Genomic DNA, 22,921 nt, shown 5'->3' on the forward strand with positions numbered 1-22,921 from the left:
TATGAACCAATAAACAGTTGGTTTACCTATATTTAAAGTGATGGTTTTCCAATTCAAATCGGTTGCTTATTCATCAAATTTAAGATTTCCAAGAAATAAAAAATGTTTTTTTTTATCTCACCAGAAAAATTTTTTTAACAAAAAACTTCAAATTATTATCATATTTGTCGAGTTCGTGCAGATTGAGACTTCTTCCACAATTCCAGGAGCTTTTCACATGTTTTGCATAGCAAGCTAAGAAAACAGATGTCTAATCATACTTTATTCATAACAATCTAAGCAATTGCTTTCAGCGACTGCAAGATGTTGCTTAGAAAATGCAATTGCTATGATTTTCTTGGTAATAATTTTTCAAATTACTCTGCCCTTTGCTAAATTTCAACAAATTAATGTTGTACACTTAATTTAACAGATTAGAAGAAAAAAATACAATTAACCAGGATACCACCATTTGATAAACAGTACGCTTTCTGTCGAATTTTTAAAATTTATTATACAAAAATGATTTTAATGAAATTAATTTAAAGATACCACTGAAATTGGCCAAGATCATGTCCGAAACACAGGACACTGAAAATGGGCTGTTTCTTATTTTTGTTTTCTAAAATATAAGACTGAGAAGCCGTAACGTTCAAGATATTTAAACATAGGTGCATATATAAACTATTTAGACGTAATTCATACTCCAGTAAGGTTCTATAAGCAATTGCGAGCTATTTTCCATGAATGTACATACCTTTGAGTGCCCCAAATAACCCGAATTTGGAAAAATTTATGCCCAAAATCAAATTGAAGTTAAATTATGACAAATGTTTCATTCAAGATGGTGTTTAGATTATAGTTAAGATAAAAAAGATATTTAGTTTCAAAAATGGCATATCAATTTTAAGGATGGTATTCTTCACTGTAAATGGGCGTCAAAATTCATCAATTTGAAATGCATGTCATTTCGCCTAAAAATATCCGATTTCGACCATTTTTGTTGCGTCAGATTTCCAAATCTTTAGATTTTTGGGACCTTATACTTGGACTAGGATCAATTCTAGCCTATAGCACAGAACATTTCATAGGTTTTTAATTTCCCATACAAATTTGAGGTACTGTAATGTACCCGTTTATCGATTTAAAAAAATACTAATAATGCTTCTACGCACCGTTTGGGTCACATAAACTTGAAAGATTCCACGTGAAGCTTATTAGCGATTTAAAAAAGGTTGCAAAATTTTCAGAAGCGTTTTTTCTTGAAACCAACCACATGACGTGTTCTACAGATTTAGGTACTAGTACCTTGTTTAATACATTCAACAATAAAAAACGAAGACACAAATAATTAAATTAAATTATAGGATCTCAGTGAAACTTCATGTTACTTTGAAAAGATCTAGTTTACTTATCTCCAAGGAGTACCTACATTTTTCATTAATACAAATGCTCAAACCACCAACCTTCGATCCCATGACCTCTTGCATAGAAGACTTGAACGCTATCCTGTTGGCCACGATCGGTGGCGGCAACATCATAACGTGAGAAAATTGATACTTAAAGTTCTTGTAGTTCTTGATAACTCATTGAAGGCTACCAAGTTATCTCTTACAGCGATTACGGGGTTGATACGGAACCTTTAGACACTAAGGCCTAGAACTAAATCAGCACAAGTCGGAGTTGGTGGTAGTACGAAGCTACCTGAAGAGACATGCCAAATTACGATGGAACTTCAAATTGCCACGCTATTAACTATTGGAAATTGTTAGGTAGATTTCACTCTTCTTACGAAGTAAACACTCTAAATTCGTTTTTAAGTGTCAATATGACACTATTGGATATTTGAAGACTTGTAATTTTTTTCGGGTGCATACAAAAAAAACGAATACCCTCAATGAATTCTTGAAATCTTCAATTTTGCATAATTATATTTATATGGACGCACCCTGAAAGCTCACACAAAAAACTCCTCAATTACAGCTTGTGTATCAATTTGACACTCCTCTCTTAAAATTTTTAAATCTTCTTTTTTTTCAACCGATTTTTACAAAATCTATTTTATTTTTATAGAAATACTAGCAGACCCGGTAAACTTTGTTTTACCATGTTCAATTTGGCGTCCATTTTCTATTTTTCCTAGTTTTCTTAACATTTCCCTTGTTTCCCTTTACTCGAATCGTCCCGCTCAATTCTATCAAAATTAAACCAAAGAATTTAAACTCAACGGGTTTTTTTCAAATTCAATTTTTGTAACTTGTTCAATGAACAACTGTATGTTGATAAAATGTATGTTTCATTTGCTGTATTCCATTCAGTAGATTTATTCCGTTTTGGTATATTGTTTTTAATATCGGGACAATTTTTGGAGTATATGCCGTATATTTTGCCTAACGCAGCGCTTTCAGCTCCCAATTAGCTTTGTATGGTGTATTTTTTAGAGCTGAAGAAATAAAAAAAACATAAGAAAAGATTTTTTACTAACCATTTTCAAACAGCTTTTTATTCACCATCCTCATCCTTCGAAGCAGTTTGAATTAAAATCTATATTTTCACCAAAATCATTTTCAAAAAGATTCGCCTGATAATTAAGTTAAAGACTTTACACATTTCAACTTAAATTGTTCCCAAACAGCACTTGTCATGGCATTAAATCTGGCGATATAGTGTATTGCAAATTCCTTTTTTTTTTCAAGCAAAAAATGCAAATTAATTCCTTTGAACTTTAACCTGACGAATCAGAGAAACGATTGGTTTTGAAAAGAGGAAAATATATGTTTAGATATATTCATCCATTATTTTGAAGATTTTAATTGAAGCAGTTCTGATTTCAAAATTTCCTGAACATTTTTGGTGGTGATCTGCGATTTCATTTAGGATTATGTAATAATTTTAAGATTTAATAACATTTAATTGAAAAGCAGATTTTTTTTTTAATTTAATAGATCGAAAAGAAATAATCTGTTCAGGCTTCGATGATTTCATGAGTTCATTTTGTTTCCTGAAAATTATTTTATAAACAAAACCTAATAAAAATTATGTGTTTTTTGCAGTAAGTAAATCTGAATTTTCAAAAATGAAACACTGGTCAAATCCTAACGAATATCACGACAGTGCAACTTTCATATTCTCTGAATAAAGTAGTATTTTCAAAAAAAATATTAGTTATGTTGACAAAAAGAAATATCGAAGTATTCATTTGTCCCATTTATTGGGGTAAGTGAAAACACATAGGTCTTTTTCAGATGCGTCAGTGAAAAGCCTTTAAAATTAATTTAATACTTGTTCTTTTTTGTCTGTTTTATCAACTTTCATTGCTGTATCCTAAGTTTTCTCCGGCATGAATTAATGCTTGGTACTTCAATTTAACTGAATGCTGTTCAACCAAAAGACCTTGATTTACAAAGACCTTTATAATAATTTTGAATATCCGCTTCAGATTCAACACTCGGGATATCCTTTCTGGCCATTTTGGAGATGAAATTCTTAAATTGTAGATGTTTCATAGCTAAATGACGCGTTTTCACTTATTCCACCTAAGAAGTTACAGGAATTAATATTATTTTAAACACTTCCAGGTCATATTAAAAGTTCATCATAAAAATCTGCTGCCCCTGGAATATCAATCACAAAAAAACTGTTCAACAAAAAAGTGAATCAAAAGTCTCTTCTATATAGCCAAATTATGTGAAAGAAAAACACACTTTTCACGTTAAGTTTGTACTTGAATTGTGTGTAAACAAACAGTAAACGTGTAAGCAGTTTTTTTGGTGAATGATTTAAAAAAAAAAGAGTTAAGTTCGTTTTATCAAATTTTTTTTGGGCCAACAATTTTTAGATGAAGAAATAATGTATACATTTTTTGTAAAAGTTGATAGTTTGCACTTGCTCTAGTCTACTTTCTTAATTGAAAATTCTTCCAAGAATGCATATCCTCACTTTTTGTTATTTAAAAGTAGATTATTTTATTGATAACTTCAATTTACGTTTGCAAAAAATCAAATAGTTTATTCGGCCTTTTAAAACTTCAATCCTATCTAATCTATTTCAAAGAACAGACTCTTGTTGAGAGGACGAATGACCAAGTTGGTTAAAATTCTCTATAATTAAACAACATAGAATAGAATAGACTCTTTTTCAGTTAATGTGTCTTGCGTTCTAGGCGTACTGAATTATACGAAATTTATTGTAATGCTTCCGAATTTCTTATTTTCAAACGTCCGCAAAGTGTCATAACATTATGTCATATTTATCTTTACCAAATTCATATTTTTTGGACAACAATTTACTACTTAAATTAACACGAATTAAAAATGGTTTTAATATTTGAAATCGTTTATATGGTTTTACTAGCAGGCCCGGTAAACTTCGTCTTACCATGTTCAACTTGGTGTCCATTTTCCATTTTTCCTAGTTTTTTTTACATTTCCGTCCTTTCCCTTTACTCGAATCGTCCTGCTTAATTCTATCAAAATAAAACCTAAGAATTTTAACTCAATTCTACGGGTCTTATAAATCCACTTTTTGTTACTTGTTCCATAAATAACTGTGTGTTGATTATATGTATGTTTCATTTGTTGTGTTCTATTTAGTAGATTTATTCCGTTTTGTTCGAGTTCACACTAAGGTTTAAACCGAAATAAAAAGTTTCTCATTTATTGGAATATATTGCGTATGAATCTTTTTTAAAATAGAATTTTGTATATCGGGACAATTTTTGGAGTATTTGCCGAATGTTTTGCCTAACGCAGCGCCTTCATCTCTCAATTAGCTTTGGATTTAGCGCTGAAGAAATAAAAAAAAATAAGAAAAGATGTTTTACTAACCATTTTTAAACAACTTTTTATTCACCATCCTCATCCTTCGAAGCAGTTTGAATTGAAATCCTTATTTTCACCAAAATCATGTTCAAAACAGTTTCGCCTGATACTAAACTTATAGACTTTACACATATCAATTTTAAATGTTCCAAAACAGCACTTGTCACGACATTAAATCTGTCTATTTTGTATACAGCAAATTCCTTTTTTTTTATTTATTCAAGCAAAAATGCAAATTATTTCCTTTGAACTTGAACCCAATGAATCAAAGAAACGATTGGTTTGGAAAAGAGGTGGTGATCTAAGATTTAAAACTAAGAATAAAACTTTATAACATTTAATTGAAAAGCAGATTTTTTTTAAATTAGGTAATTAGATCGAAAATAAATAATCTGCTCAAGCTTCGTTGGTTTTATGAGTTCATTTTGATTCCTGGAAATTATCATATAAACAAAACCTTTATAAAAATTAGGTGTCTTTTTAACTGTAAATCTTAATTTTCAAAAATGAAACACCGGGGCAAATGCAAACGAATATCACCACAGTTCATCTTTCATATTCTCTGAAAAAAATTAATATTAAAAAAAAAAATATTAAGTAGTTATGTTGACAAAAAGAAATATCGAAGTATAGATTTGTCCCATTTATTGGGGCAGATTTGGGAGATAAAATTCTCAAATAGTAGATGTTTCATTGCTAATTGGCGCGTTTTCATCTATTTCCCCTAAAAAATTACAGGAATTAATATTATTTTTAACACTTTCAGGTCATATTAGAAGTTTATCATAAAAATCTGCTGCCCGTGGAATATCAATCACAAAAATTTTTTTCAACAAAAAAGTGAATCAAAAGTCTCTTCTATGTAGCCAGAATATGAAAAATAAAAACACACTTTTCATGTTAATAACGTACTCGAATTGTGTGTAAACAAACAGTAAACGTGTAAACAGTTTGTGGTGAATGATTTAAAAAAAGAGTTGAGCCCAAAATGAAGAAATAGTATATACATTTTTTTGTAAAAGTTAGAAGTTTGCACTTGCTCTAGTCTACTTTCTTAATTAAACTTTTTTTCCGGAAAATGCATATCCTCACTTTATGTTATTAAAAAGTAGAATATTTTATTGATAACTTCAACTTGCGTTTGCAGAAAATCAAAAAGTTCATTCGGTCTTTAAAAAATTCAATCCTATCTAATCTATTTCAAAGGACAGACTCTTGTTCAGTTAACAAAGTGTTATAACATTATTTCATATGCATCATTACCAAATTCATATTTTTTGGACAACAATTTACTACTGTTTATTTAAAACAAACTAAAAATGGTTTTAATATTTAAAATCGTTGATATGGTTTTGATTCGATCGATAAAATATCAATCCGTGTCACATCTAGGCGTCATTTATTACCATGTGCTGTGTACAAATAAGCAAGAAAAAAAACACATCTAGGTTGCATATCGCCCCCACGTGCATAAGAAATATAGGTACTTGGTTGAGAAATAGGCGCCTAATTTTGAAATTTTTCCAGCGATCAATGAACAGTATGCTTTGGTTACTATTATCTTGTAACGACGTTTGCTAGCGACGTTTGCAAAAAAATCACATCAATGCTTCATATCGCCACCACATGCATTGAAAATATGTTTGGTTGAGAAATACGCGCCAAAATATTCTCACTGATCAGTATGCTATGCCATGGTTACTATCTTCTAACGACGCGACGCCTCGACCTTGGAGACGAAAAACAAACCGCAAAAAGGAAAAAAAAGTCTCGAAAAAATGGAAGCCATGACTTTTATTTCATTCAAAAAACTACAAATTCAATTATTACGGACAATTGATGCGACTTTGTGTTGTTTTTATTCGATATAAACCGATTCGCATGGCTACAGAATATTCTAAAAATAATTTCATTCGAACCTTTTGGGTTATTTCGGAGGAGTAGTACTACAAACACCGTTACAAGAGAATTTTATATAATAAAGATTCCCGCAATAAATTTTCACCAAAAAGCCAATTTCATACAGGTTTCAGTGATGTAATTTTATAAGCGCTCCGATACTTAACAAAACCATGATAACTAAAAATGTGCGCAACGTAAAGCATCTAACTTCAGCTTATCTCGAGTATTTCTTCTGAAACATGTTTTTTCCAGATAGTATTACATTTTGAAAATATTTTTTTACACATTTAATTCAATTGGTTCTTTTAATGCATTACAGATGGTCCCCTGCCAAGTGTGCTGCAGGAAGTTACTGTCCCGGTGATCGAGAACAAAATCTGCGAAGCCATGTATCGAAGTGCTGGCTACATCGAGCACATCCCACACATCTTCATCTGCGCCGGTTGGAAGAAGGGAGGCTACGACTCCTGCGAAGGTACCAGAATCCCAATTTCATTTTTATTTTATCCTTACTTACGGAGTTCTTCAACATTCTAGGTGACTCCGGTGGACCGATGGTGATCCAACGAGGTGACAAGCGCTTCCAGCTGGCGGGAGTTATTTCCTGGGGAATCGGCTGTGCCGAAGCCAATCAACCCGGTGTTTACACCCGGATATCGGAGTTCCGTGATTGGATCAATCAGATATTACAGTTCTAGCATACGTAAACACTAGGTATATAGACCAAGGTGAAGCAGTACAATGTGTCCCAATACCAGACTTCCGTCTGGCCCGGTACCAGAAATGAACGTGTTCTTCCCGGAAACGGAATAGAAACTGAAGACGAGAGAAGGATGATGGAACAGAGTCCGGGACTCTGGTCCGCTTGTTGATTTGTTTTAATCGGCTTAGGAACCTTAAGAGTAGACGAATGAATATTACAAACCTCACATTGATCTGTCGATGAAATCGACCAAAACAAGGGTGCTAGTTTTTTGGGAAATTTGTCGCCAAACAAGGTTAGAGTTGCAGCAAATTTCATCGATAGATCGATACTACACTCCGAACATATCGTACTGATTTTTATTTTGTTTCACTAGATAAACAACTCAAGATATTTCAATAGTATTGCATTTCATAAAGAAAAGATAAGTCGCTCAAAGCAAAAACCAGTGAAAGGAAAGGAAAAACCTCAACACAAAAAGGAAACAGTACTCGTTATACAGCTATTTAAAATGAATGAAGATTTATTTTTTAAAACATATATTTTAAAACAATAGAACCAATCGAATCTAATGCTCGTGTGAAAATGAATGTTTGATGGCGTTGGAAAATTTGAGTGCGTTTATAAAAAAAATCCTTATCGAGTATCACGTATTATTTTACCTAAAATAAGGAAACCGTTCTCTAAGTTGTGATAACTGGTTGTGAATGAATGTGCTTGCATACATACGAATGTTATTTAAGTCATCCCTCATATCCAATGGAGCTTAGTTTTATGAAATCTTAAAAATTATTTATTTATTTATGAAAACAAAAAACAAAAATACATCCCCATGCATAGTTTAACACGGTATCAAATCATTTAGGTAGATAGGACGTTACGATCTTTTTTGGAAATTGAAACTCGTTAAGTTCGTTGTAGAGTGGTTTAGCAAGTTAAAAAACAAGCGGAAGGAACCATGTAAAACAAGATCAAACTAGGTAAATTTGCTGCTAATTGACGCGTTTAGAATGAATGTGAATTGAATCGAGAGTGTTTTTTATCTTTGACAAGCTGTTTGTAAATAACTAGTTTATAATTAGTTCCGAAGTAGTAATGTACGGTCTATTTAAATTGTGTACAATATTTATGAAAATTAAAGTATTTTTGATTTGACTCACTCAAACTGTTGTTTTATTCTGTTTTCTGTTTTAAGTTCCCTTTTTTATTCGCATGGGTACTCGAGGATCCAGTGTTGATTTTATGTAGCATAAGACCGAAATAAAACATCTCCGCTGTCAACAGATCGGAGCCCGCCACATCACTTGCAAAAATTAAAAAAAAAAGTTTTATTGAAATATATAAAAGGTATTTGTTTGTTTATAACAAATACCAATCTGTTCGATCACTCGGTTATAAGATTCAACATAATTTCTGAGAAAAATATAGAAATACTTCAATATTTCTAAACTATTCTCATTAAAAATGTTAAGTTTTGTACGTTCGTCAGATTTACTTCAAATTAGAACAGCAAAAATACCCATTAATCCAGTGTTCATGCTTTCATCAACTCTGTTAACGCTTATCAGTTATTTCATTTTTTTTTATTTCTGTCTTTATTAACACATTTAACAGTATAATTTTTCTAAATCTGAAAGAAAAAAAAACTTCTAAAAGTCTTAGATGTTTCCATTGATGGAATTATATTAATTTTTGGAGCTCATAACAGATGCTCCGCATTTTTTTATTCACTATTTTTATCAACCCAGCAACATTATTAAGCAAATACAAAACTAAAGACCAAAAGTATTAAAAAACGAAGACTTTTGTTTGTCAACCTTGGAAGTTTTTTATATCATGTAAATTTGACGAAAATCTAAAACAAATTTTTCTTGCAATTTTTCAATATTTCTTGTAAACAACTACGGCATCTTAAAGCAAAAAAAAATCAACTGTCATCTGTCCTAATGATGAGTATTGGTCTTAACATTCATCCTAAAATAAAAAAAATCTGCCAATTCAATTTTTATTTCTTTTATTTGATCAATTTTAATTAAAAATGTTGAGGCAGGCCAAAGCGCGCCTTGTCCGTTTATCTTTAACCCATTCGAGACGGATTGCACACCGTGTGTGCAATGACTTTCCAAGGCTATAAGACCGATTGCACACCGTGTGTGCAATGGAAGTAGTTTTAACTTTTTCATGATTTTGAATGAACCTGTGGACCAATTTTCATGGTTCTTGAACCAATAGAATGTTAAAAGCATAGATAATCGTAATTTGGCATTGGTTTCACTGTGTATGAAAATATCTTTAAAATATCTGAGGTTGAAAACGACTTATAAAATTAGGTAGCGCAGACAGAGTTTCGTTTCGTCGATACAGACAGTAGGTCATTTGCAGGTTATTTGTGCTGTTTTTCTGAAGGTGTGCGTCGGTGATTGTTAAGGTTATGGTGAGGGGAGAATAACTGAAATGTATATGCATCTAAGACCTGGTGTATAGCGTTTGTTTGAACTTCGTATTGTTAAGTCTTATTTAAAAATTATCAAGCTTTAGAGCGTGCTGTTGGGTTCTCCAGCCCTTGACAGAGTAATTTTAGTAAATTCCACTTTCACCCATGTGAAATTTGTATCTTATAGTTGAAAACATTATTTACGGTAGCTATTCAACTAAACGTATGATTAAAAAAATAAACTATTGGTGACTGTTAAACAATTTATCTAAAAAAACAAATTAAATGAACTTCAGCTCTATGGTAATTGCTAATAATATCATCATCATGGATTTTTTTCATGGAATGTATTCCAACAATCATAACATGATTTTCTTGTAACTTCATGTTTTGTATTGTATTGAAATTTTCGAAAATTTAACGTTCCGTTCGATATGCCTTCATGAAATGTTTGGTAAACCACCCTCTTTCAAGGTTCTATTCAGTAGAATATCATGTGACGATCGTAAGATTTTTCAATGTATATTTCTTTTGAAATATTACTTATTATTTCTAAATTATTATAAGAGTTTGTAAGCCGGACTTAAATAGTTTAACAACTGAAGTAGTTATCAGATAGAAAAAATCAATAGGAAGACACAAGAAAAGTTGGGTTAAAACCGACAAAGTTTAAATCATGCTCATGAATCACAAAAGTAAACACATTTTGGATAAAGTTAAAAAAACATATTGTTGGTTTAAACCACACTACATAATATTTTTTGCTTTATATTCTTTCCTTTATAACCGAACAAAAATTAATCGAATGATGAACATGTTAAAAATGGTGTATTTTTATTTTTCTACCCATTGCACACTGTGAGTGCAATGCGGCTCCTCGAAATAATTTTATTTCGAGGAGCGGACTGCACACACGGTGTGCAATGGGCATTTTTGGTGAATTTACGATTAAATTTTGGAAATTTCATTGAATTCATGTTTTTCAGATAAAAATTGATCGATTCAAAGAATAAAAATTTTTCGCTCCTGGGGGACGCGTTCAAAAAAAGTCGCCGTCTCGAATGGGTTAAGCATGTTTCATATTTGTTTAGATTTATGTACAGTTTTCATCACAGCACTTTCAAATTAATCTCTATTTTGAATTCGAAAACATATCTTTAATACAAACAGAATTATTTGAAAATACTGAATTTCATAAAGTTTTAATTAACTCTTTACAAGAATATCAGTAAATCTGGCAACACTGCGCGTAGCAATATTTTTTTCATGCTGTGAAGCAAAATACAAGTTTTTTAAAATGGCAAACACTTTCGGAAGCACTTAAATCAATAAAAACGTAATAAACGTTAATTGGCGCATTTTTTTACACACCTATGCTTACTTTGCCCCAGGCGAAATAGAAATCATACTTTAGAAAGCCTTTCAAAATTTAACAATTAAGAAGTATTTGGATTAAGTGTTCCAGTTAACATATTTATGGTAAATAGCAGTACCTTTTCCAGAACTGTTGTCGAATTTACTGGATTACATTCTTTATTTACGAGTTATTAAAGATTCTTCTTAACGTCTTTGCGGTCTTCAATTAGAAAAACAATGTTTTTATTTTTTTTGTTACCATAAATATAAACGAGTTATTTAAATTAGTAAGATACATTTTAAAGGTAAAATCAAGAATATTTAAAAAAAACAAGAGCTGCTAACGAAAAACTGATTGCATAGTTGGATTTTTTATATAATATTAACTATCACGTATAGAATTCATAAAACCCCAAAAACCAATTATGGACCAGCTGGAAATCTCGTCTCATATTTACTTTAGAATAAGGTAGTCGGAATTTTCCCCTTACGCATCCGGGCCTTAAAACCTAGACAATTTTATCTTGGAACCTGTCAAAATCCAGGTTTTTTTGTATTTTAATTTTTTTTTACCGAAAATCCGCGCATATCCTGACAAGTTTGGCCAAAACACGGGATTTATTACAAATCGAGAATGAAACACATGAAACATAATTCTCCATTAGATTTTAAACTGTGTTTTGGGCTTTCGAAAAACTAGATATGATTATTTTGATGAAACTTGCTTCATGTTAACTTAATCTGTTATAAAAGTGAAAAGTGATGGTTTTGCCGAAACCATAAAAAGTTCTTTAGTTTCAGCTTATTATGCACTGTGTACAACGCGAGATGATTAAAGACTCGAGATTCGATTCGTCTTGCGTAATACGCTGTGCATTAAATATAGGCTGGAATGACCAATCGTCTTCCGATTTTTGGTAGACATTGAAGAATTTTTTGCAGTTTTCGATAAAAATCAGCATTTGGTAATAACAGCAGTATTTTGGCGAAAAATTACGATATTGTTGTACCGGTATCTAGGTAAAAATCACTGGTTGTTCGGTAAATATTTACGATCTTTTTGAATTTTTCGGAAAAAAATTCCGGTTTTTCGGTAATAATTACAGGTAGCTGGTAAAATTTGCCGTTTGTTCGGTAAAAATCACTGAACTTAAACCGTTTTTTGACAAAAAAAAATCACGTTATTTCAGTAATATAATCAATAATTTCGATAACAATTACATATACTTCCATAACGATTTCGGTAAACTGTACAGGTTGTTCACAATATATTTCCGAGCTTTTATAGTTTATCAGTAAAACATAACCGGTCTTTCGCTAATAATAACAGGCAATTCGGTTCAACCATACCGTTTGTTCCTCAAGCAACCAGAATTCCCTTAAAAAGCTACTTTGAAAATCATTCAACTGTCTGAAGAGAATGCTATTCAGCTTCTAAGAGAATGTCAAAAAACTTCAACGCGCCGAAAAAGAAATCCGATGAATAGATTGCTTTGACAACCAGATGACAGATTAATAGATTGCAAAGGTCGGCATTAAACCGCTATTCGCTAGTTACTCCGCTACACTTTTGTTTTTATATTTGTTTTTAACTTTATTTCTGGAGAACTTACGGCTCAAAAAACTCCATTACTTTATAGAAATAACATTTATCAGCATTCCTGCTTGAATAATTGCAACTAGAAGAGTTTGTTTATCCTTTTTTTGAACTGAATCCCCGTAAGTAAATGAATTTGTCGACAAAAAAGTAGCGGACTAATTATCGTTTTAACGCCAGACACTAGAAAAAAGCATGTATCAGCATTCTTCCTTGACTGATTACTTGTGGTGACGTTTGTCTATTTGCTGGTACAAAAGTTTGGTGAAAAAATAAATGAAAACGATAATTATCTAACAAAAATGGAGCAGACAAATTAGCGATTTGCGCTTTAATGCCGAACCGTGATAGATTGCCGTTCTATCATGGTCGATCTAATTGATTTAAATTTTAATTACATAGCTTGTTTTGATTACAAAGGAACTTTCGCTTAAAGAATTAAACCGCCGCTCTCTAGGTTGCAATCAAACTCACCAGCCTCTCGACCAATCCAGCAATAGTGCATTGCGACTGTGAAAATTAGTATTTAAACTAATTTTATTCGATGATGGAATGGGTTGGTTTAGAGTTTTTATGTTTCTTTTTTCAAGGATTTTTAGTACACCAATTAAATATGTAATCACAGATACTTTATCATCAAAAGTTTATTAAAATAAATCGTTCTTTAAACATTACTACACAAAAGACACTATTACCAACGGCAGTGGCCTAATCTTCCAGCAGAGATCCGATGATTTCGAAAACAACTGGATGTTGGTCTTCGCCAATATGATGATCGCGGATGTTCTTATGAGATGAATGCATGGGTGATGGTAAATTTGGTTTCCCACAGGAGAAACAATTTTCTTGAGAATGCATCTCCAAATCGCCGGCAGCATGCGATGGATGATAAAAAGGCTCTGAAAATATCAAAACTTCTCTTTAAAAATCCGGAAAATTCTTCTACATATTTGTTCCAACCCTAGACATTTTTTTACTATGCGTTGAGTTCCATTGTTAATATAAATACTGATGTTAGCAAAACAAATACTATGACATAAAATTGACAGACCTAAATGACATGTCAAATTGCCAAATAAGTTCCTTAAAACACTTAGCGAACACAACCGACCTTCTTAAAAGAAGTTGCATTAAAGGCACATAGAAGTTCAGTTATCAATATTTTAACCATTTATTGTTATTGGTTATTTGTTATTTGTTATTTGTTATTTATTTCTTATCAACGGATCACATGTTGATCCAAATGATTACTTAAAATTTAAATTAAAAACATATCATTAAGTCTAACTATGGGGTTCTCAAGGCCCGTATCACTTTTTTTCGGAAAACATCCCTCGAAACGTCGAAGTCAAAATTCACCGAGAAACGGTTGAACGATCTCGTTGCGCCGATGAGGGCGCTGTTAGCTCCGTATTTGTTCATTCGAAAGGGAATGTACAACTGAAGATCCAGATTTCTAAGACCACGAGGTCGTACACTAAGTGGAATAGCCTCCAGAAACTTGAGACAGTCGATTCGCGATGACAGGAGGTCGGCGACGAATGAGGCACGTGTTGCTTGTCTGCGAGCTTGAAGAGTATCGATATCTATGAGGCGGCATCGATTTTCGTAGCTTGGCAAGCAAAAAGGGTCTTGCCAGTTCAGGTGTCTAATGGCGTATCGCAAGAATCGCCGGTGAATAGCCTCGAGCCGATCGACACCGTTCTGGTTGTAGGGACACCAAACAGCTGATGCGTATTCAAGGATGAACTGAACAATGCTGCAGTATAGGCTTTTCAGGCAATACACGTCCTTGAAGTCCTTCGCCACTCTAAACATGAAACCGAGACTTCTGGATGCTTTGTCAATCACGTAGTTGGTGTGTGCCATGAATTCCAAGCGCTGATCTGAGATTACGCCAAGATCGTTAACGTGGTTCACACGTGAGATGGGTTCATCTCCTAGGAAGTATTCCGCAATTAAAGGCTGCCGCTTACGAGAAAAGCTGATGACTGCAAATTTGTTGCGGTTTAATGGCAGGAAGTTAATGTCGCACCAATCAGCGAAGAGATTGAATTGACATTGCAGAAAATTTATGTCGTCGTGGCCGTTTATGGTGTAAAATAGTTTTAGATCATCGGCACAGCAAAGTTTTGGGACGTCGAGGAGTGACAACACGTCGTTGAAATAAATAAGGAAAATGATCGGTCCTAGATGGCTACCTTGGGGCACACCAGAGGTGGCTGGGAACTGCCTGGAAAAGGTGTCACCCGTTCGAACAATCAATTTACGACCGGTTAAGTAACTGCGGAACCAACCCAGTAGCGTACCACAGAATCCTAAGCGTTCGAGTTTTTCGATGGCAATCTCATAGTTCACCTTATAGATTGCATCAGTTTGAGATTTGGCAGTAAAACTTTCATGCACAACATAAATGAACGTTAGCAAGTTACTTGTTGTAGAGCGTTTGGGCATTGGAGATGTTATTTTTGCAGGACGTGAAAAAAGGATCGAAGACCACCAATTCAAATAGTTTGGCAATAGAACATAAAGCAGAAATTCCACAGTAATTGTTAATATCCCTCCTATCTCCTTTTTTATGTACCGGGAACATGAAAGCTTCCTTCCATAGTAGAGGGAAGATGGCTCTATCAAGCGAAGCTTGAAAAATGAACCGAATAGAGGTCAGCAAAACAGGCATGAAACTTTTCAAAAAAGCAGCTGGTATCCCGTCTGGGCTCGTAGGAAAAGAGTTCTTCTTCGCTGCTGCTTTAGAGATGACTGCCTTCACGATTTCAATACCATTTATTGAAAAGCCCAATGGCGAAACGTTCTTGACAGAACTAGCTAAATGTTCTGGGATGTTGAAGCTGAAGTGAAGATACTGGAAAATTTTTGGGCAAAGAGATCGCAGATTCCACGATCAGAGTTCGCCGTGATGCCGTCCAAAAACATGTTTGAAGGTATACCAGGTTCCTAACGCTGACTATTTACGTGTTTCCAAAACGATTTTGGGCAAGACTTGAGGTTACGTTGTACGCGACGTAGGTAGTTATAGTAACAACGTTCGCTGGCTTTTTTATAAACGGAGTTTTTTTTTCCTGTTGGGGTGAGAGTCCACTGCGACCATTAAGTTGATCTATTGTAGTATTACCCCGCGTTATAATTTTTATTTTGCTATGCTACTTGACACACCTGCACTATTGGTTGAAGTTGCAGTTGTTTACCGGTAGCACTACGAGCACACACATATCAAGGTAGGATCTCCAAGTGCAATCTAAGTTCCCTTGAAAAGATCCATCCACATGCATGTGCTGCATTATTTAGGCGTACAATTCCAAGGTATACACGGCTAGCATTTCACTAATGCTATAACCGCCAACCTTCATCATACTATGTGTGCCAGGTCATGTCACGATCGGGATTCGATCTCATGAACGTTGGCTTAGAAGACAAGTATGCTATCCTCTAGGCCACGATCTGCTGGCTTTTTGACACGTTCTTTTTTGGTGGAAATCATGTGTCGTTAGTATACTGGATCGACGCATTAAGATTAACCTGTGTTAAATACGGAATTTACCACTTCTGATCAGTTCTAAGTGAATGTGAATGGTGCTTCTTGGACGATAAATCGGGGTTTTCAACGAAACAACTTCCATATCCCCAAAAAGTCGTTTTTTAGAAAATCAGCAAACCATTGAAACAATATCTTTTGTGTGCACAAGTGATTTCGTTTTTTATTGTCCAACATCATGAGCGATGAGGAGAACGTACGATCACTAAGAGGTGCAGTCACTAATCCCTCCAAAAGACAAAAAAGTGAGATGAGTGTAAGTGAGCTGGCGAATCTTATGAAATCCCAGCTGGAGACGTTCCAACGTAGTACCCGTGACGACATCAAAAAGCTTGGCGATAAGCTTACTACACAGATGGAAAGACTTCGTTCTGATTTCACCGCTGACATGCAGAAGATACGCGATGAGAGTGCCGTGTTCGTAGATAGAATTAATGCATCCGTTGGAGAGGTAAGACGGGACAACAATATGGCTATCGATCGTGTTGAACGTCGTAACGATCTTATCTTGAGTGGAGTTCCCTACGTTCAAAAAGAAGATCTCAATGCGTATTTCAAAGCCATATGCAACATCTTGGGATATACCGACAATTTCGTCCCACTTGTTGACATTCGCCGTCTATCGAGCAGAAAAATTGACAGTGGAACATCCCCTGTGATCCTCATCCAGTTCGCGATCAATATACAGAGAAATGAGTTCTATTCTAAATATCTACAATCGCTGAAGAAACACTCACTCTCCTTGGCTGACCTAGGATTTGCTTCGAAAAGGAGAGTCTACATGAACGAGAACCTCTCCCTGGAATCCAGACTAGTACGGAATAAGGCGTTGCAGCATAAGAAAACAGGGAAGCTTACCGGAGTCTTCTCGCGAGATGGAATCGTTTACGTGAGATATCAAGCTGCTGGCGATGAGAAAGAGACGTCTGTTGCCGTACCAACCGTGAGCTGTCTTGATCGTGTGATCGCTGCTGAACCCTCTCCTAAATAGCTATTCTTTTCCTTCCAATCCTTTCCCTATTATCCCGTGACTCCCCTCCTGAAAGTCAAAACAAACCAAAACCTTTTCCAAATAAGTTACTCTCGTCCTTCCAATCCGTTCCTTGTTTTCCTATTGATTCCCCTCCTGAAAATCAAAACAAAGTTAAACCTTCTCCAAACTTCGCTTTTCTCATTCCTACCAATCCATCCTTGTTTTCCTTGTGATTCCCCTCCTAAAAGTCAATCATCAATGATGGGTGAACGAGTCTCATTCAACTCGCCCTGTTGGGGTCGTATGCTGATCCATATGGACCTGGAAGGATCGTTGGTGTTGTTGTTGCTGCCAATCATATCGGTGATCAAGTGGTATCAAATTTCTCTTCATAATGCGTTGTTCATTTTACATTAATTTTGTTAAACATGAATTTGAAAATTAGAAAGGTAAATGTGCTCAATTTTATCGAATTCTTAATAACTGCATATTCCATTTTTGATTATGCCTGAAGCATCCTTTAGAACACCCTCAACAAATTTTAATATACCGGGAATAGTAGTTAATTCTGCTCTCCACACAGGAAAACTTTCTATAAGCTGCGTTAACAGTCAGAGTATTTGCGCTCGAAACTTAGTAAAATTAGAAGAAATAAGAAAACTTTTGTACTATACAGAATTAGATATTTTCTGCATAAGCGAAACGTGGTTGAATGACAATGTAAGCGACAATTTGTTAACAATTGCTGGGTACAACCTTATCAGAAATGACCGAATGGGTAGAATGGGTGGAGGTGTGGCTATTTTAATTAAAAATAATATTTTTTCGTCTGTAGTGCTAAAATCGGATCGTGATTCGCGAATTGAATTCATTTTGTTGGAAATTTTTGTAGATAATACTAAAATATTGATAGGCGCATTCTACAATCCTCCTGATAATGATTGTTGTGATATTTTGGAAAGTTTGTTACGTGAGTACACTCTTAAATATGAATTTGTTTGCTTTATTTATAGCATGGATGATGCTGATATGTTGTTGAATTTCTTTAACCTTAATACAAGGAATCTTCTAGAAAAATGTGTTCCTTTGCGTCACGGTATAACCAAATCCAGAGATAGTCCTTGGTTCAATTTAAACATCGAACGAGCAATCGTGAATAGAAACCTAGCTTACAAACAATGGAAAATTACCCGTGAACTTGATGATCTTGCTGCTTATAGGAAGCTTCGGAATCGTGTTAATCTTCTTGTTTATAATGCCAAAAGAAACCACTTTAACCAATTTCTTGACCTTAATCTACCGCCAAAAACTTTATGGAAAAGATTAAAAAATACTGGAATTACAAACTCAAACTCTATTTCCTTAAATAACTTTCATGCTGAAGAAATAAACCAAGCTTTTTCTAAAGTTTTTAACCGTTGTAACAACGTTCAAAACAGAAACTGGTTAATATCTAGCTGGAATTCGTTTTCCTTTCGAGAAATTCAAGAAACCGAAGTATTGAACTGCATTTTTGAGATCCAATCCAATGCGGTAGGATTAGATAACATTCCCCTAAAATTTATCAAAATATTACTACCTCATATATTAACTCCCATAACGTACATTTTCAATAGAATTTTAGTTTCAGGTAAATATCCTCGAATATGGAAACACTCAAAAATTATTCCAATTTAAAAGAAAAGCAATTTAAGTTCGTTGGATAACCTTCGCCCAATAAGTATACTTTGTGCTCTTTCGAAGGTATTTGAAAAGATTTTAAAAATCCAAATCTGTGCGTATATATCGGAAAACGAACTTATTAACTCATATCAGTCGGGATATCGACAAAAACACAGTACTAAAACTGCGATGATTAAAGTGCTAGATGATATAGGCTCAGTAATTGACAGGTCTCAATCTGTTGTTATGATTCTGCTCGACTTTTCTAAAGCATTTGACACGATTCATCACGCTGTTCTTTGCAATAAACTTTCACAAAATTTTGGATTTGGAATTTCAGCGACGATTTTGATAAAATCGTACCTTGAAGATCGTTCTCAAACCGTCTACAACAACAATCAGTATTCATCCCCTCTACCGATTATATCTGGAGTACCTCAAGGCTCTATTTTAGGACCCATACTTTTCACCATGTATATCAACGATTTACCTAATGTTCTAAGATTTTTTCAAATACACATTTTTGCAGATGATGTACAACTCTATTTAGATTGCACAAACTTGACAGAGCAATGCATCAATTCCCGAATCAATGATGATCTCCAGTCTATCCATGCTTGGTCAATGAGAAACGCGTTGTCTTTGAATGTGAATAAATCGTATGCAATTTTCCTAAATAAGAATAATTCGATGCAAATAATACCGAAAATCTGTAACACTCCGATAAAAATAGTGTCAGAAGCTGTAAGTTTAGGTTTTAAAATACAATCCAACTTTAAATTTGATTCGTATGTACTTCAGCAGTGCGGGAAAATATATAACTCTTTGAGAACTCTTCGACTTCATAAAATATTTTTAAATACAGAGATGAAGATCAAACTTTTCAAGGCTTTGATCTTTCCTCATTTTATAGCTTGTGATTTTCTACTTTCTCAAGTTTCCCTAGCAGTTCTTAACAAATTTAGAGTCGCCCTCAATTCTTGTGTAAGATTTGCATTCAACCTCAAACGTATGGATCACGTTTCACATTTACAAACTCGTTTGATTGGTTGTTCCTTTGAAAGTTTTCCTAAAATAAGATGCTGCCTTTTTATTTACAATCTAATTAATAGTAAAACACCCGCATATCTCTATACAAAATTATCTCAGTTAAGAAGTTCAAGAGCTTTAAAATTTGTCATTCCTCGCCACAGATCAGAGCTGTATGGTAATTCGTTTTTTGTTAGAGGTGTGAGCTATTGGAATGCCCTTCCCAATTCTTTAACACTGGAAACCTCGTTCGCAGTTTTTAAGATGAGATTAATTGAGCACTTTACAAATTAAGTTAGTTTTTTTTTTATTCAAATAACTAATTATTTATCGAAATAAGATCCTAGGCACTTGAATTCTATCAACGCACAAAATGTAACATTGAAAAAGATGTAATATCTTACGTTACTGAATAAAAATGTTTAATAATAATAATAATAACGGAGTTTAGTTTACGGTATATTTCCTTAGTGTAGGATAATTTTTGCTTCTTCTAGTTTCGAAGAGCACACCTTTTAGCCGTCTTCAGTTGTCGCAGTTCAGTCGTAATCCAGGGGATTCGCGTATTTCCGCTGCTAGAGAGTTTTGGAACGTGGCGATCGATCAAGCTAAGATACACAGTCGATAGTTGCCAAAATGTGAGAGATGTCGTCGAAGTTAGCGTTTTTAAAGTCGAGGTGGAAGGTCGCTGGTTTTCCTACTGTAGCGTTCAGCCTAGTTATTTCAAGTGATGCCAATAGAGCAGGGTGATGTGGGACTACTTTAACTAGCGGTGCAGGAGCGAGTTCGATGATCGGTAAACGAGGTCCATCATTGGCAAAGCAAAGGTCCAGCGTACCCCCCCCCCATTCTGATACGACCGTATTCGTTCACCACGCCGTTAATCTGGCGCAAGGTCGCTGTACTCAAGGAGTTCAATATGATGTTTGAAGGCGCCGAAAAAATAGAGCAGGCAGGGTCCGGATACAGAAAGCTACTATGGTTAGAGCACCACTTCAAACCGGGCATATTGAAGTCGCCAATGACAAGTAGGTCATCTTCTGAAGCGCAGAAAGAACTAACTTCGACGATGCAGCGAGAAACGACTCAGCGAGGTAATATCTCTTGAGCGATCAGGTGGCAGGTACAGTACACATACGTACAGTTTCGGTCTACAAGATCAATGCGAATCCACACAAGTTCCAGATCGCACCAGGATTTGTTCTCGATGAGCTGCGCTGGGAGATTCGACTTCACGGCGAGTAGCATCCCGCCTCCACTGGACTTTTTGCTGTTACAGGCACTGCGGTCACAGCGGAACACTGCGTAATCAGGGCCGAAGATTTGACTTGATAGTGTGCGGTCATTCAGCCATGTTTCCGTGAAGGCCATGATGTCATAGCAGGAACACGAAGTTGCGAGCAGGTAGTCGGTCAGACAGGAATTATTACCACCGACATTCTGGTAGTAAAGGGTTACGGAATCTAAAGGACCCGGAGCGGATTTGAAGAAACGTGCACTGGAATGTAGAACATCATCAGGCACAGGAATACGATCATACATGCCTGAATTCACAGGCTGGAAAACTCCTTCGCCGCAGACGAACTCAGGGCCGGGACGACTGATGACTCTGGCTGGAAACAGCGCGACTGAGTCGAAGGGCTCAGGGGTCTCTAAAGTGCCTAGCTCGTTGCTTCCCGGTGCAGAAACCCCAGAACGGTTGGAGATATTCTCGTTAGGCGGGCAATGGAAGTTTTTGAGTAACTTTTACGTGACGTCAGTCACTTAAAGCTCCTTTAAAACAATTGATTAACCAAATGTGAACTTCGGAGTCCCATTTTTGAGTAAGAACGCGACTTTTGGTTGCTTGGGTCGGTAATATAACGAGCTACCGCGTTGACTTTACGTAAGACGTCACGTCAACTTTTCGACAAATGATCTTAGATATGATCAGATATGAGTTTCGATAACCATCCAAACTTTAATATTTGTGTTTTCAGCTAAAAGAATTTTTTGAGGTATAAACAATTTTGGCAACATTCAGTTTATACCCGTGCTGAACCTTTTGATTTTGGCAACACCTGGGCCGGATTAAGCCATCGGGGGGCCCGGGGCAATTTTTCTCGGGGGGCCCCTATAATTCGATTTTTTTTCAAATTCTACCCAGAAAATAAAAAACCTTTCAAACGTGTAAAAAAACTGGAGATGTGTTCAGTATACTATCTTCAAATAGCCATGTTGTCTGCGTAGAAAATAGTTCCTGGAATCTACAAATAAAAATTGTTAATCAATCACTTGCAAACATTGCAGAAGAGTTTAGAAAATTCATAGAAATGAAAACTCTTATTTAAGCTGCAAAAAGCTAAATTTAATTCTTTTTTTTTTAACCCTTATCACCAACTAAAGTTCTCAAATTTAAAAAATGACCGGATAGATATTTAAATGATTTTCATATAATCATTGATCGTTTGATAAGTGCCTATTCGAGAAATATTTACCTATTGACAATTTGGAAGTATCATGAAGATTTGAAACATAGAAAACAAAATTGAATAAAAAATAAACAAAATAACTTAATTCATATTCCATACAGATACAGATTAAAGAGTTTGAGAATTTAAAACTTTAAATCACGTTATTTCAAATCAAGTTTTGAGAAATAAAATATGAATTAAATTTGAAAAAAAAAAATCATAATTACAATCAGAGCAAAAGCAGAAATTGCACCAAGTGTGAATTTCAAATTTATGTCTTTGAAACACAAAAAAATGAGATGTTTTTGATTATGATTCTCATCAGATAAAAAATTCGATACGGAATCCAAATGAGATTAGTACTCTAAACTAAGGATGCCAGATTGCCCGGTTTTATCCGGGTTTGTCCAGAATCCTTAACACAAAATTTGACAAAAGTCCAGTCCGGCCCGGTTGTCCG

General features: G+C 34.6%; 1 protein-coding gene across 4 annotated transcripts in view; it reads left to right on the forward strand.

Moving 5' to 3' along the window:
* Nucleotides 1-8,536, forward strand: part of LOC129745297 (serine proteinase stubble-like) — a 219,415-nt gene extending 210,879 nt beyond the window's left edge. For 3 of the 4 annotated variants that reach the window (XM_055738278.1, XM_055738279.1, XM_055738280.1), the window contains exons 11-12: nucleotides 7,021-7,176; nucleotides 7,239-8,536. In XM_055738278.1, the coding sequence (XP_055594253.1) occupies nucleotides 7,021-7,176; nucleotides 7,239-7,399 (317 nt within the window). In that variant the 3' untranslated portion in view covers nucleotides 7,400-8,536. The remainder of the gene's footprint in view (nucleotides 1-7,020; nucleotides 7,177-7,238) is intronic. The other variant, XM_055738282.1, reaches the window with a different exon arrangement.
* The last annotated feature ends 14,385 nt before the right edge of the window (nucleotides 8,537-22,921 follow it).

This window comes from Uranotaenia lowii, chromosome 2 (genome assembly GCF_029784155.1).
Source record: "Uranotaenia lowii strain MFRU-FL chromosome 2, ASM2978415v1, whole genome shotgun sequence".
NCBI lineage: Eukaryota > Metazoa > Arthropoda > Insecta > Diptera > Culicidae > Uranotaenia > Uranotaenia lowii.